Source organism: Salvelinus sp. IW2-2015, linkage group LG7 (assembly GCF_002910315.2).
Source record: "Salvelinus sp. IW2-2015 linkage group LG7, ASM291031v2, whole genome shotgun sequence".
Lineage (NCBI taxonomy): Eukaryota > Metazoa > Chordata > Actinopteri > Salmoniformes > Salmonidae > Salvelinus > Salvelinus sp. IW2-2015.
The window spans coordinates 1,597,537-1,614,677 of record NC_036847.1 but is presented as its reverse complement, the minus strand read 5'-3'; the positions used below and the strand labels follow the sequence as shown (position 1 = coordinate 1,614,677).

At 42.3% G+C, this 17,141-nt stretch overlaps 1 protein-coding gene across 1 annotated transcript in view; it reads right to left on the bottom strand.

The window, feature by feature from the left end:
- The window catches only part of grm7 (glutamate metabotropic receptor 7), a 115,356-nt gene that overhangs the window by 19,228 nt on the left and 78,987 nt on the right, over positions 1-17,141 (bottom strand). The window contains exon 7 of the mRNA XM_023990614.2: positions 1,871-2,010. Coding sequence (XP_023846382.1) covers positions 1,871-2,010 — 140 coding nt within the window. The remainder of the gene's footprint in view (positions 1-1,870; positions 2,011-17,141) is intronic.

The following is a 17,141-nucleotide window of genomic DNA, read 5'->3' as shown; positions in this document are numbered from 1 at the left end:
CTCAGATCCTCAAAAGATTTCACAGCTGCACCATCGAGAGCATCCTAACGGGCTGCATCACTGCCTGGTATAGCAACTGCTCGGCCTCTGACCACCGACCACTACAGAGGGTAGTGTGAACGGCCCAGTACATCACTGGGGCCAAGCTTCCTGCCGTCCAGGACCTCTATACCAGGCAGTGTCAGAGGAAGGCCCTAAAAATGGTCAAAGACTCCAGCCACCCTAGTCATAGACTGTTCTCTCTTCTTCCCCCAAGCCATAAGACTCCTGAACATCTAATCAAATGGCTACCCAGACTATTTGCATTGCCCCCCTCCCTCTTCTACGATGCTGCTACTCTGTTATTATCTATGTGTAGTCACTTTAATAACTCTACTAACATGTACATATTACCTCAATTACCTCGACACCGGTGCACCCTCACATTGACTCTGTACTGGTACCCCCTGTATATAGCCCCGATATTGTTATTTTCTGCTCTGTAATTATTTGTTACTCTCATCTCTTACTTTTTGGGGGTATTTTCTTAAAACTGCATTGTTGGTTGAGGGCTTGTAAGTAATCATTTGACTGTAAGGTCTACACCTGTTGTATTCGGCGCATGTGACAAATACTTTTTGATTTGAAGTCATCTCGAAGAACTCTTTGTCATCCCACATCACAACTTGCATAATTTTCCCCATCTCCTGGCTCCCAAAAACCAATGATTCTGTAAATTGCTCTGATAATAATCACATTAAAGTCTGTCCTGAGGTTTTAAGATATTACACAACCAAAAACATTCAGCTGTCTTAAAATCTACTCCTTTTGTCTGTACAATACCTTAGTGCAAGCCAAAACCTACAACGACTACAGTGTGTGAGCATTCCTGTACATGCTGCTCCCTCATGTCCTGCAGCTCACATGCACCTGTATGACAAATGTGTTGTCTCAACGCTGTCTCAGTGGATTATGATCCGCTATCAGTTATCCGTGCAGGGGCTGTGATTTGTTATGTGGACAATGTTACTCCCTGGAACAGTTCCTGATTAAACACTGACTCTCCGGCTGGAAACAGTAATGAGCCCAACACCACTGTTGCTATGGAGACCACAAAGCAAGATTTGTCACCTTGGACTGATACGGCTAATTCATTTTTTTGGAAGGAGGGGTGGTTTGTTGTTTGTCAGGGTGGATTTAAGTCACTTTTAGACACACATTTTGATGCAGCTCTTCATCAGAGATGACATTGTCAATATCATCTGTCTCTTTAATATTTCTTGACAAACATATTTCAGTAGACAGGTGTCAGTCTTTTTCCGCTTTAGACAACTTATCGTTGTCTTGCCAAAAAGCAACAGCTTCATTCTTAGGACTATAGGCTATTTCCTTAATTTGATTTTACATTGCTCTTCCTAAACAAGTTTTGTACTAATTAGTGGCCAATCAATCACCGTTTTCTCAAGTGCCTCGTTTGCACTTACATTTCTCTGATAAAAAGGAAAAAGTCTCTGCACACTTTCAGTCTGATGCAAATTGCTTTAAATAGTAGCTGAGCTTTCAGCCAGTCGACCTTCATCAAAGCCTTCATCAAAGTATGCTCTGATGAAAGTCGACTGACTGAAAGCTTTGATACTATTTAAAGAAATGTGGATTTGACTGGAAGTGTGCATCGACTTTTTCCTGTTTTGCCTTCTGCCTCCAGCACCTTCACAAATCTGCTTTGGTTATGTGGTAGATTCGGCCTATTATCCACTTACATTTTTCTAAAATGAATGAAATGTATCTCTACAGATCATAAATATAATCAAATAAGGCCATTATAAGTATTCTAATGATTCTTGGACCATGTGTCCTTGGTCCAAGCCAAGATTACAGGCCTTAAACTTACCCTGAGTTGGAGTGTCTCCACCCACTGTCCGATGGGCCTGTACTCAGGAACACTGGAGTTGGTCATCTGAAACTGGAACAGGTCGTAGCGTCCCGGAGCGTCACCGTTTTTATTAAACATAACCGACGTGCCTGCACTACCTGCAGGAAGACAGAAGGAAGGAGAAATTGAAAATGAATGTGTTCGTTTTTTTATTGAGTACATATTTGTGCAAATAAATACATTACACATGCCTTTTTTATTTTAAGATTCAACCATTAAAGGCCTGTGGTTGGTCTTCATTGAGCCAACAGTACATAAACCCCTGTGAGAGAAACATTGACCTTTAACCTAGTGTCCCTTGTTCTGTCGTTTACAAGCTATAAACGGTTCTGTGGACATCGAGGGCCACAGGGTGTGCTCATGTGCTAATGGCCTATTCATAATGACCATGACTCATATCCTGTCCCCATTAGAAGGCTAGCAAGTCAGCTAACTCCCTACTGACTGAGATGATTGCTCTGCTGTGAAAGAGTGTGTACTAAGGCAATCCAACACCACACCGCAGCCCTACATTTCACATCTGAGCACTTCAGCATCAGAGCTGTGTGATACATCATTAGGTCTATGCGCAGCATCAATGAAGCAGTGTTCAGCTTTAGGTTATCCCATCTGTGCATTAGGAATATCATAAGGTGCCCGTTCTTCAAGACGGATGCACATTTCCTCAGTTCAAAATTAAACCATCTCAATTACACATGCTGAACAGGAGATGAAGCAAAGTAATATAAATAGGTCAGCCAAAGCATCATACGGTCCCCATATGGTCGCAGTTTGTAGCAAGCAGAGGACCGCAGGCTAATTAACTTACTGAAGGTCCTGGACACCTGCAACACAGTATTCGAGAAATGAAGTCTGTGGCCTATTTTGTGTGTGTGTGTGTGTATGTGTTTGTGAGTGAGTGTGTGTGTGTGTGTGTATAGTTGTGTAGGCTATCTATGTGCATGTGTATGTGTGTATGACCTCGCCATAATGAAGATGTGCATGAGAACTTTCCGTAAAACCAACTAAGAAGAAATGTGTGGCCCTGCTTTTTTGATGTGACATGTACATATTACCTCAATTACCTCGACTAAACAGTGCCCCCACACATTGACTCTGTACCGGTACCCCCTGTATATGGCCTCGCTACTGTTATTTTACTGCTGCTCTTTAATTATTTGTTACTTTTATTTTAGATTTTTTTACTTGACACATATTTTTCTTAAAACTGCATTGTTGGTTAAGGGCTTGTAAGTAAGCATTTCACTGTAAGTTCTACAGCTGTTGTATTCAGCGCATGTGACATATAACATTTGATTTGAATTGATTTATACAACACACAGTGAGGTCGATGCCTCTCATCCTGCCATTGTAAGACGGACTATTACTTCGTCAGTTCAACAGTGAGTTAACCTTGGCAGTGCATACAATAACTCAAAGGCATAGTATACACCATTTCTAAAATCGTACGGGGACGGGGGGAACACGAATCAGATGTGGCATGGGAAATGACTGCAATAATAGTCCTGACTATAAAAAGTCTAAAAGGGGAATGACCAATAACACCTGTCCAAAATGGTTGTGGGGGACATGTTGCCTTTGTGTTTTGTGTAGGCCTTTGGCTTTGTTAGGTAGAGGCTGTACCCCAATTCTGAACACCATCCCTTTTAGTTTTTGTCAAGAGGGAATTTTAGTATCCTACACGGCAGTTTTTTTCAAGGACATTTGTCATTGAACATTCTACAAAAGAGCAAGGCCAAAGTCTCCCCTCTAGCAGCAAGAAACGAGATTATGGGGAGTAAAACCTCATTTAGATGCACCATACATACAGGAAGAGACCTAAAGTATACAGAAATCTCATGGGAGAACCGAATCTGCCACTCTATCAAAGTTTGTATGACCATCAAAGTCAACGAGTTGCTTTCGTTTTCTCCTTAAGTTTCCTGCGCATTAGTCACACAGAATATTAATGTGGCCATTTCCAAAGCTGTTGAAGATACTGAGTAGTGTAAGGTGTATTAGCAGAGCTCAAATGAGCTAATTCACTGAAACCACTCTGAATGTGTGTAGAATATTTCGCCGATAAGCAGTGGTTTGTGTCAAGGAAATGTATTGTCAGTTGTCATAAGCTAACATCAGCTGTCATAAATGTTTAGGACACCAATTGTGTCAGTATTATGTCATAATTATGTAGCCCTTAATAAGACAAAAGGCTCATGTAAAGTGTTACGCTACCCATAGTTGCACTAAACATACAGTACCAGTCAAAGGTTTGGAAACACCTACTCATTTGCATTCTCTCAACCAGTTTCATGAGGTAGTCACCTGGAATGCATTTCAATTAACATGTGTGCCTTGTTAAAAGTTCATTTGTGGAATTTCTTTCCTGCTTCAAGCATTTGAGCCAATCCGTTGTGTTGTGATAAGGTATTGGTGGTACACAGAAGATAGTCCTATTTGGTAAAAGACCAAGTCCATATTATGGCAAGAACAGCTCAAATAAGCAAAGAGAAACGGCAGTCCATCTCTGTTTTAAGGCATGAAGGTCAGTCAATCTGGAAAATTTCAAGAACTTTGACAGTTTCTTTAAGTGCAGCCTAAATAAATGCTTCACAGAGTTCAAGTAACAGACACATCTCAACGTCAACTTTTCAGAGGAGACTGCGTGAATTGCTGCAAAGAAACCACTACTAAAGGACACCAATGAGAAGAAGAGACTTGCTTGGGCCAAGAAACACGAGCAATGGACATTAGACCTTTGAAATCTGTCCAAATTTGAGATTTTTGGTTCCAACCGCCATCTCTTTGTGAGACATAGAATAGCTGAACGGAGGATTTCCGCATGTGTGGTTCCCACCATGAAGCATGGAGGAGGAGGTGTGATGGTGTTGGGGTGCTTTACTGGTGACACTGTCTGTGATTTATTTAGAATTCAAGGCACACTTAACCAGCATGGCTCCCACAGCATTCTGCAGCGATACACCATCCCATCCGGTTTGCGTTTCGTGGGACTATCATTTGTTTTTCAACATGACAATGACCCAACACGCCTCCAGGCTGTGTAAGGGCTATTTGACCAAGAAGGAGAGTGATGGAGTGCTACATCAGATGACCTGGCCTCAACATTCCCCTGACCTTAACCCAACTGAGATGGTTTGGGATGAGTTGGACCGCATATTGAAGGAAAAGCAGTGCTCAGCATATGTGGGAACTCCTTCAAGACTGTTTGAAAAGCATTCCTTATGAAGCTGGTTGAGAGATTGCCAAGAGTGTGCAAAAATGTAATAAAGGCAAAGGGTGGCTACTTTGAAGAATCTCAAATATAAATATATTTTGATTTGTTTAACATTTTTTGGATTACTACATGATTCCATGTGTGTTTTTTCGTAGTTTTGATGTCTTTACTATTATTCTACAATATAGAAAACAGTAAAAATAACAAGAAACCCTTGAATGTAGGTGTGTTCAAACTTTTGACTGGTACTGTACAGTATACAGTAGTTGCAGTACGACAGAATCCGCTTTAGAATGAAATTGAAACAACAGAAAACACACACAGGGGTAGTAGTCAACAATCTGTCACGTCTGCTTCCAACAGACAGAGAATAGAGTTGACATACTGCATCTATTTGTTGACAAGGTGTTGACATAGTACACTGGGAGCAGTTGGTATGTCAGGACTACAAGACTGTCTTGTTCCACGCACATTGCAGTACAAAGAATCCCCCCCCACCCCACACACACACACAGTCAGTAAGCAAATAATTAAGCAGTGTGACTCTCCTTGCAGATAGGAAGCCATTACAAATTCCATTGTATTTTACGTTTCCTGTTATTTACAAGGGAACAAAATGATCTGTGTAGACAGCTTTGTGAGAGATGAAAGATTCATACATTCGCATGGGGCTCTGAACTAAGACATGACAAAAGTGCATTGCTGCTGTACCGTGTCGAGCAGTGTGGGTGGACTGGGGGCTCTCTTAACTTCACTCTCTTGAGCTCCGTCTCCAGCGCAGCAGCGAGAACAACAAAGACAACTCACACAGGCACGCACACATGGCCACACAGACATGTATATTCACATACTCTAACATATACACATGTGAACATGCTCGCGTGCAGGCGTACGTGCACACACACAGCCCAGCCAGGATACAGTAAATAGCACAGAGATTTGCAGTGATGTAAAGTACTTATGTAAAAATACTACAAGTACAACTTAAATGCCTTTTTGTGGTATCTGTATTTTACTTTACTATTTATATTTTTGACACATTTTCAAATCAAATCAAATATTATTAGTCACATGTGCCAAATACAACAGGTGTAGACCTTACAGTGAAATGCTTACTTACAAGCCCCTAACAAACGATGCAGTTTAAAAAATATGATAAGAAATAAAGGAACAAGTAATTAAAGAGCAGCAGTAAAATATCAATAGCCACGCTATATACAGGGGGTAGCGGTACAGAGTCAATGTGTGGGGGCACCGGTTAGTCAAGGTAATTGAGGTAATATGTACATGTAGGTAGAGTTATTCAAGTGACTATAAATAGATAATAACAGAGAGTAGCACTGGCGTAAAAGAGGGGGGGGCAATGCAAATAGTCTGGGTAGAAATTTGATTAGATGTTCAGGAGTCTTATGGTTTGGGGGAATAAGCTGTTTAGAAGCCTCTTGGACTTAGACTTGGCGCACCGGTACAGCTTGCCGTGTGGTAGCAGAGAGAACAGTCTATGACTAGGGTGGCTGGAGTCTTTGACAATTTTTAGGGCCTTCCTCTGACACCGCCTGGTATAGAGGTCCTGGATGGCAGGAAGCTTGGCCCCAGTGTTGTACTGGGCCGTTCACATTACCCTCCGTAGTTCCTTGTAGTAGGAGGCCGAGCAGTTGCCATACCAGGCAGTGATGCAGCCCGTCAGGATGCTCTCCATGGTGCAGCTGTAGAACCTTTTGAAGATCTGAGGACCAATGCCAAATCTTTTCAGTCTTCTGAGGGGGAATACGTTTTGTCGTGCCCTCTTCACGGCTGTCATGTTGCGCTTGGACCATGTTAGTTTGTTGGTGATGTGGACAAGCTCTCGACCTGCTCCACCACAGCCCCGTCGATGAGAATGGGGGTGTGCTCGGTCCTCCTTTTCCTGTAGTCCACAATCATCTCCTTTGTCTTGATCACATTGAGGGAGAGGTTGTTGTCCTGGCACCACACAGCCAGGTCTCTGACCTCCCCCCTATAGGCTGTCTAATCGTTGTCGGTGATCAGGCATACCACTGTTGTGTCATTGGCAAACGTAATGATGGTGTTGGAGTCGTGCCTGGCTGTGAAGTCATGAGTGAACAGGGAATACAGGAGGGGACTGAGCACGCACGCCTGAGGGGCCCCTGTGTTGAGGGTCAGCGTGGCGGATGTATTGTTACCTACCCTTACCACCTGGGGGCTGCCCATCAGGAAGTCCGGGATCCAGTTGCAGAGGGAGGTGTTTAGTCCCAGGGTCCTTATCTTATTGATGAGCTTTGAGGGCACTATGGTGTTGAACACTGAGCTGTAGTCAATGAATAGCATTCTCACATAGGTGTTCCTTTTGTCCAGGTGGGAAACGGCAGTGTGGAGAGCATAAGAGAATGCATCATCTGTGGATCTGTTAGGGCGGAATGCAAATTGGGGTGGGTCTAGGATTTCTGGGATAATGGTGTTGATGTGAGCCATGACCAGCCTTTCAAAGCACTTCATGGCTACAGACGAGAGTGCTACGGGTCTGTAGTCATTTAGGCAGGTTACCTTAGTGTTCTTGGGCACAGGGGACTATGGTGGTCTGCTTGAAACATGTTGGTATTACAGACTCGGACAGGGAGAGGTTGAAAATGTCAGTGAAGACATGCCAACCAGTTGGTCAGCGCATGCTCGCAGTACACATCCTGGTAATCCGTCTGGCCCTGCGACCTGTTTAAAGATCTTACTCACATCGGCTGCGGCGAGCGTGATCACACAATCGTCCTGAACAGCTGGTGCTCTCATGCATGTTTCAGTGTTATTTGTCTCAAAGCGAGCGTAGAATTAGATTAGCTCATCTGGTAAGCTCGTTTCACCGGGCATCTCTCGGCTGTGCTTTCCTTTGTAGTCTTGAATAGTTTGCAAGCCCTGCCACATCCAACGAGCGTCGGAGCCGGTGTAGTACGATTCGATCTTAATCTTGTATTGATGCTTTGCCTGTTTGATGGTTCGTCGGAGAGCATAGCGGGATTTCTTATACGCCTCAGGGTTAGAGTCCCGCTCCTTGAAAGTGGCAGCTCTAGTCTTTAGCTCAGTGCAGATGTTGCCTGGAATCCATGGCTTCTGGTTGGGGTACATACGGTCACTGTGGGGACGACATCATCAATGCACTTATTGATGAAGCCAATGACTGATGTGGTTTACTCCTCAAAGCCATCGGAAGAATCCCGGAACATATTTCAGTCTGTGCTAGCAAAACAGTCCTATAGCTTAGCATTTGCTTCATCTGAACACTTTTTTTTATTGCCCAAGTCACTGGTGCTTCCTGCTTTAATATTTGCTTGTAATCAGGAATCAGGAGGATAGAATTACAGTGCCTTGCAAAAGTATTCATCCCCCTTGGCGTTTTTCCTATTTTGTTGCATTACAACCTGTAATTTCAATGGATTTTTATTTGGATTTCATGTAATGGACATGATAGTCCACATTGGTGAAGTGAAATGAAAAAATAACGGAAAAGTGGTACGTGCATATGTATTCACCCCCTTTGCTATGAAGTCCCTAAATAAGATCTGGTGCAAACAATTACCTAAAGAAGTCACATAATTAGTTAAATAAAGTCCACCTGTAAGCAATCTAAGTGTCACATGATCTGTCATATCTTTCCATAGGACCACTTTAAGCCGTACACTCCACAGAGCTGGGCATTACGGAAGAGTGGCCAGAAAAAAGTCATTGCTTCAATAAAAAAATAAGCAATCACGGTTGGTGTTTGCCAAAAGGCATGTGGGAGAAGATACTCTGGTCAGATGAGACTAAAATTGAGCTTTTTGGCCATCAAGGAAAACTCTATGTCTGGCGCAAACCCAACACCTCTCATCACCCCAAGATGGCAGGGACTGGGAAACTGGTCAGAATTTAAGGAATGATAGATGGCGCTAATTACAGGGAAATTCTTGAGGGAAACCTGTTTCAGTCTTCCAGAAATTTGAGACTGGTATGGAGGTTCACATTCCAGCAGGACAATGACCCTAAGTATACTGCTAAAGCAACACTCGGATGGTTTAAGGGGAAACATTTAAATGTCTTGGAATGGCCTAGTAAAATCCCAGAACTCAATCCAATTGAGAATCTTAAAGATTGCTGTACAACAGCAGAACCCATCCAACTTGAAGGAGCTGGAGCAGTTTTGCCTTGAAAAAACGGGCAAAAATCCCAGTGGCTAGATGTGCCAAGCTTATAGAGACATACCCCAAGAGACTTGAAGCTGCAATTGCTGCAAAAGGTGGCTCTACAAAGTATTGACTTTGGGGGGGGTGAATGCACGCTCAAGTTTTCAGTTTTTTGTATTTTTTCTTGTTTGTTTCACACAAAAAAATATTTTGCATCTTCAAAGTGGTAGGCATGTTGTGTAAATAAAATGATACAAATAAATACAAATCTATTTTAATTCGAGGTTTTAAGGCAACACAATAGGATAAATGCCAAGGGGGAGAATACTTTCGCAAGCCACTGTATGGTCAGATTTGCCAAATGGAGGGCGAGGGAGAGCTTTGTACGCGTCTCTGTGTGTGGAGTAAAGGTGGTTTAGAGTTTTTTTCACTCTAGTATTGTGATACCAGATATTATGCACCAGCTGTTGTTTACAAATATACATAATTCGCCACCCCTTTTCTTACCAGACGCTGATACAGTGTATTACCAGCCAGCTGTATGTAGATAATGTCGTAGTTTTTCCACGACTTCTTGATGCATAAGATATTCGTTTTTAATGTCCCGTTGGTAATTTAATCTTCCTCGTAGGTCGTCTATTTTATTTTCCAATGGTTGCACGTTAGCTAGTAGAACGGAAGGCAGTGGAAGTTTATTCAATCGCCTATGAATTCTCAGAAGGTAGCCCGACCTCCGCCCTATTTTTCTCTGTCTTCTCTTCATGCAAATGTCAGGCTCGTCGGGAACCGTTAATCAAAAAAAAGCTTCTGCCAGTTCATGGTGAGTAATCGCTGTTCTGACGGTAGCAGCAACATTATGTACAAAATAAGTTTWAAAAAAAAGTTGCCATGATACAAAAGTAAAGAAAATAATGTCATGTAATGTAAATACTCCATTTATTTTCCCTGTCACCAAAAAGTACTCGTTACATTTCGAATGCCTAGGACATGAAAATGGTCCAATTCACACACATATCAAGAGAACATCTCTGGTCATCCGTACTGCCTCTGATCTGGCAGATTCACTAAACACAAATGCTTCGTTTTTAAATTATTTCTGAGTGTTGGAGTGTGCCCGTAAACTTGAAAAACAAAAAAATCGTGCCGTCTGGTTTGCATAATACAAGGAATGTGAAATTATTTCTAGTTTTACTTTTGATACATAAGTATATCTGAATAACTACATTTACTTTTGATACTTAAGTATATACTTTTACTCAAGAAGTATTTTACTGAGTGACTTTCACTTTTACTTGATTATGAATATTGGGTACTTTTTCCACCACTGGAGATTTGGCTGTCAAAGATACAGGAGTACTAATGTTGGCTTACAAGTAGAAAGGTTATTGAATACTGCATCAGTGGGGGTAAACAGAGTAAAGGCACATTTCGTGATCTGAGCATTCCTCTGTGACAGTCTTATTGCAAGTGTATTTGTCACGCCCTGACCTTAGAGATCCTTTTTATTCTCTATTTTGGTTAGGTCAGGGTGTGACTAGGGTGGATAGTCTAGTTTTTTCATTTCTATGTTGGTCTGCAACCCGGAACCTCCAGCGATGGTTCGCAGTCCGGAACCTCCAGCGACGGTTCGCAGTCCGGAGCCTCCAGTGAGGATCCATGGCCCGGAGCCTCCTGTGAGGATCCACGGTCCGGTTCCATCGGCGACGATCCACGGTCCGGAGCCCCTGGCGACGATCCATGGTCCGGAGTTCCCGGTGACGATCCACGGTCCGGAGCCTCCGGCGACGATCCATAGTCCGGAGCTTCCGGCGACGGTCTACGGTCCGGAGCTCCCGGCGACGATCCACGGTCCGGAGATTCCGGCGACGATCCACGGTCCGGAGATTCCGGCGACAATCCCTGCACCAGAGTCGCCACCGAAGATGGCGGATCCGCGAGCAGAGCCGGGTCTACGTCCCGCACCGGAGCCGCCACTGAGGCTAGATGCCCACCCGGACCCTCCCCTATAGAGTCAGGTTTTGCGGCCAGAGTCCGCACGTTTGGSGGGGGGGGGGGGGGGGGGGGTACTGTCACGCCCTGACCTTAGAGATCCTTTTTATTCTCCATTTTGGTTAGGTCAGGGTGTGACTACTTTCATTTCTATGTTGGCCTGGTATGGTTCCCAATCAGAGGCAGCTGTATATCGTTGTCTCTGATTGGGGATCATATTTAGGCAGCCTTTTCCCACTGGGTTTTTGTGGGATCTTGTCTATGTATAGTTGCCTGCGAGCACTACATCAGCTTCACGTATCGTTGATCCTTTATTGTTTTTGTGAGTTTCATTATTAAAGTTGTGGAACTCTACGCACGCTGCGCCTTGGTCCATTAATTCAACCAACGATCGTGACAGTATTACAGGTAATATATATGTTCAGCAACAAATTACAGAAACAGCTTATCTGCTTTTTTCTGATTGCTGTGAGAAGCACTTCAGGCTAAATATTGTACTTTTGTACATATGGAAAAAAAAAGGTGCTATCAAGAACCGAAAAGGGTTTGTCGGCTGTCCCCATAGGAAAACCGTTGAAGAACCCTTTTTGGTTCTAGGTAGAATCCTTTTGGTTCCAGGTAGGACCCTTTTGGGTTCCATGTAGAACCCTTTCCACTGAGGATTCTATATGGAAACCAAAATAGTTCTACCTGGAACGAAAAAGGGTTCTACCTGGAACCAAAAAGAGTTCTCCTTGGGGACAGCCAAAGAACTCTTTTGGAACCCTTTTTTGTAAGAGTGAATGAATTGTGCGGACCCATTGACAAATAGCAAGGTAACTCAAAAGGAAGACTGGGGAACAAAGTAACACAGCATCAGTAGCAACAACAAAATGTTATTCAGTGTGTTAATTAATGCTTGGTTAGTGTATCTACATACCTATGAATTTTTGCTTAAATCCATTGATACATTTTTTTTTACTGACAACAAATTGTTTTTCAGGCAGAATTCAAAATATTCTTGCTGCCTCTCTGTTTTTATTATTGACCTGTGGAACATTCCCCATGTATCTAATTATATATAATTTTTATCAGTAAGAAAGGGTATTTTGATTGGTATAGTTGATAAGACTTAGCCCCTTACCCAAAATTCCATTATGATATACAATGGCACTTCTTTACATCAAGTTTGCCAGTACAACTAAGATAATACCTTAGAAAAATGAAAAACGTATTAAATGTATACATTTTGGCTACTCCATTTTTGGTCAATATGACATGCGTAAAATATAAAATTAACGCTTTGTTGTTGTCAATATAGTGTATTTTCATTCAAATATCAGTTTCAAATTATAAATACACCACTGGTCAAAAGTTTTATTTCTTTTGTATGTAGAATAATAGTGAAGACATCAAAACTATGAAATAACACATATGGAATCATGTAGTAACAAAAAAAAGTGTTAAACAAATCAAAATATATTTTATTTTTGTGATTCTTCAAATCGCCACGCTTTGCCTTGATGACAGCTTTGCACACTCTTGGCATTCTCTCAACCAGCTTCATGAGGAAGTCACCTGGAATGCATTTCAATTAACAGGTGTACCTTAAAAGTTAATTTGTGGAATTTATTTCCTTCTTAATGCATTTGAACCAATCAGTTGTATAGTGACAAGGTAGGGGGTATACAGAAGATAGCCCTATTTGGTAAAAGACCAAGTCCATATTATGGCAAAAAACAGCTCAAATAAGCAAAGAAAAACGACAGTCCATCATTACTTTAAGACATGAAGGTCAGTCAATACGGAACATTTTAAGAACTTTGAAAGTTTCTTCAAGTGCAGTGGCAAAAACCATCAAGTGTTCTGATGAAACTGGCTCTCATGAGGACTGCCACAGGAATGGATAACCCAGATTTACCTCTGCTGCAGAGGATAAGTTCATTAGTTTTACCAGCCTCAGAAATTGCAGCCCAAATAAATGCTTCACAGAGTTCAAGTAACAGACACATCTCAACTTTATGTGTTCAGAGGAGACCGCGTGAATCAGGCCTTCATGGTCAAATTGCTGCAAAGAAACCACTACTAAAGGACACCAATAATAAGAAGAGACTTCCTTGGGCCAAAAAACACGAGCAATGGACATTAGAACGGTGGAAATGTGGGATTTTTGGTTCCTTCCAGCAAGTCTTTGTGAGACGCGGTGTGGGTGAACAGATGATCTCCACATGTGTATTTCCCATCGTAAAGCATGGAGGAGGGGGTGTTATGGTGATGGGGTGCTTTGCTGGTGACACTGTCTGTGATTTATTTAGAATTCAAGGCACACTTAACCAGCATGGCTACCACAGCATTCTGCAGCGATACGCCATCCCAATGACTCAACACACCTCCACGCTGTGTAAGGGCTATTTTACCAAGAAGGAGAGTGATGGAGTGCTGCATCAGATGACCTGGCCTCCATAATCTCCCGACCTCAACCAAATTGAGATGGTTTGGGATGAGTTGGACCACAGAGTGAAGGAAAAGCAGCCAACAAGTGCTCAGTATATATGGGAACTCCTTCATGACAGCTGGAAAAGCATTCCAGGTGAAGCTGGAAATCAAAATATAAGATATATTTTGATTTCTTTAAAAAAAAATTGGTTACTACATGATTCTTTATGTGTTATTTCATAGTTTTGATGTCTTCACTATTATTCTATAATGTAGAAAATAGTAAAAATAAAGAAAAACCCTTGCATGAGTAGGTGTTCTAAAACTTTGGACCGGTAGTGTATTATTAATTAACATTTTTACAGTGTTACATTTAACCCTGCCTTTGGGGTCAATTGTAACAATTCATTTCCGCCACTTTCAGTTGAATTTTAAATGACTGGTGTACTAGAAACGTATAGTTAGTGTAATGGTAGCTGAGATATATGCATGTTGTTTGTATGAAACAACTAAACCGAGAACACACCAGGTCTGATGCGTTTTTCCCTCCACTTTTCCCCAAAAATTGCAGAACGTCTCCAACACTGCTGCGGTCATTCTCAGTGGCAATATGTTGTTCAAAGTGATTGGAGAGCACGCAGTAATGAGAGAAAGATCATATACTAAGGAAAAAATTACTGAACATATATGGATAGGTTGCTCATCCAATAGGATGAATCATTAAAGGAGCTTGGCTACATTTCATTCAGTTGCACCCCATTTAATAAGAGAGGACATGCGAAACTAGCACCTGTCATGATTCCTCGCACATATGCTGACTATCATGACACTTGCTGCCTACAGTTTTCTTTCTATCTGATTAAAGAGATGAAGTCCAGACAGGCTAGGCCTATTTTAGGAAACTCTCTGAATGGAGATAGATAATTAGCGAACTCATACACGCACACCCACCCTCCTAAAAGGACCCATCAATCAAAGCCGCCTGGAGCACATCTCCCTTAGGCACATAAGGGAGCGAACGGAATTTACACAATTGTTACCTGGAGGAAAATGGGAGAGGGTCATGCTTTTTCAATTTCAGTTAGGACGAGGGTGTAGTATATATTTGTTTTTATTACAGGGGTGTCACGACTTCCGCCGAAGTCGGCTCCTCTCCTTGTTCGGGCGGCGGTCGACGTCACCGGCTTTCTAGCCATCGCCGCTCCATTTTTCATTGACCCAATTGTTTTGTCTTGTTCCCTGCACACCTGGTTTACATTCCCCAATCACACTGCATGTATTTATTCCTCTGTTCCCCCTCATGTCTTTGTGTGATATTGTTTCTGTTACGTGTTATTTGTGACACGCCAGACTGGTGTTCTTATATTCCGTGTTGTTCACAAGGTATGTTTATTTGGTAAACATAATGTTTGTGACTGTTTGCGCGGTTTTGCACTTTTGCCAATTGGCTGGAGGTTTTGACGCAGTGGCGTCCGTCTGTTGGTTTCTCCTGCCTCAATAAAGTGTGCGCCTGTTCACAACCCTCTGCTCTCCTGCACCTGACTTCTTTACCAGTACGCATACCCGTGACAAGGGGAGGGTCATGTAATTTGCAATCGATTAAATGTCATACTGCTTTGGGTTTGATAATTAGCTTATTATATCTCAATGTTTGAGATGCCCCTCATCACTGATTCTCTGCTATCAAGTCTGGTCTCAATCAAATGATCCATACTATAGGCCTAGGCTATAAGAAGAGCAAATATCGGAGAAGCACAGGGCAAAGTTACATTTCTAAGAAAATGTACTTCCTTCCTGCGTTTTTGTGCTGCTGGGGTTGTGTATATAAAAAAAACTAGCCACATATCTACAACGCAAAATCCATGTGTACGTGTGTGTATAGTGCGTATGTTATGATGTGTGTGTGCATGTATGAATGTGTCTGTGCCTATGTTTGTGTTTCTTCAGTCCCCGCTGTTCCATAAGGTGTATTTTTACCTGCTTTTTAAATCTGATTCTACTGCTTGCATCAGTTACCTGATGTGAAATAGAGTTCCATGTAGTCATGGCTCTATGTAGTACTGTGTGCCTCCCATCGTCTGTTCTGGACTTGGGGGCTGTGAAGAGACCTCTGGTGTTAAGGCTTGTGGGGTATGCATGGGTGTCCGAGCTGTGTGCTAGTATTTTAAACAGACAGCTCGGTACCTTCAGCTTGTCAACACCTCTTACGAAAACAAGTAATGAGGAAGTCAATTACTCTTCCACGTTGAGCCATGAGAGACTGACATGCATGTCATTAATGTTAGCTCTCCGTGTACTTTTCAGGGCCAGCCGTGCTGCCCTGTTCTGAGCCAACTGCAATTTTCCCAAGTCCCTCTTTGGTGCACCTGACCACACGACTGAACAGTAGTCCAGGTGCGACAAAACCAGGCCTGCCTTGTTTATAGTGTTGTAAAGAAGTCAGAAAAACACTTTATTATGGACAGACTTCTCCCCATCTTATCTACTGTTGTATCAATATGTTTTGACCATGACAGTTTACAATCCAGGTTTATTCCAAGCAGTTCAGTCACCTCAACTTGCTCAATTTCCACATTATTCATTAAGAGATGTAATTGAGGTTTAGTGTTTAGTGAATGATTTGTCCCAAATACATTGCTTTTAGTTTTGGAAATATTTAGGACTAACGTATTCCTTGCTACCCATTCCGAAACTAACTGCAGCTCTTTGTTAAGTCTTGCAGTCATTTCAGTCACTTTAGTGGCTGATGTGTATAGTTTTGAGTCATCCGCATACATTACTCAAAGCCAGTGGCCTTACTCAAAGCCAGTGGCATGTTGTTAGTAAAGATTGAAAAAAGCAAGGGGCCTTAACAGCTACCCTGGGGAATTCCTGATTCTACCTGGATTATGTTTGAGAGGATTCCATTAGAGAACCCCCTCTGTTCTGTTCAACAAGTAACTCTTTATCCAAATTATAGCAGGGACTGTAAAGCTATAACACATACGTTTTTCCAGCAGCAGACTATGATCAATAATGTCAAAAGCTGCACTGAAGTCTAACAAGACAGTCCCCTCAGTCACTGTATCATACATTTTTCTCAGCCAATCATCAGTCATTTGTGTAAATGCTGTGCTTGTTGAGTGTCCTTCCCTATAAGCATGCTGAAAGTCTGTTGTCAATTTGTTTACTGTGAAATAGCATTGTATCTGGTCAAAAAACATTTTCCCAGAAGTTTACTAAGGGTTGGTAACAGGCTGATTGGTCTGCTATTTGAGCCAGTAAAGGGGGCTTTACTATTCTTGGGTGGAATGACTTTAGCTTCCTTCCAAGCCTGAGGGCACACACTTTCTAGTAGGCTTAAATTGAAGATGTGGCAAATAGGAGTGGCAATATCGTCTGCTATTATCCTCAGAAATGTTCCATCCAGTTTGTCAGACCCCAGTGGCTTGTCATTGTTGACATGCGGCAGCTGTACTAAAAA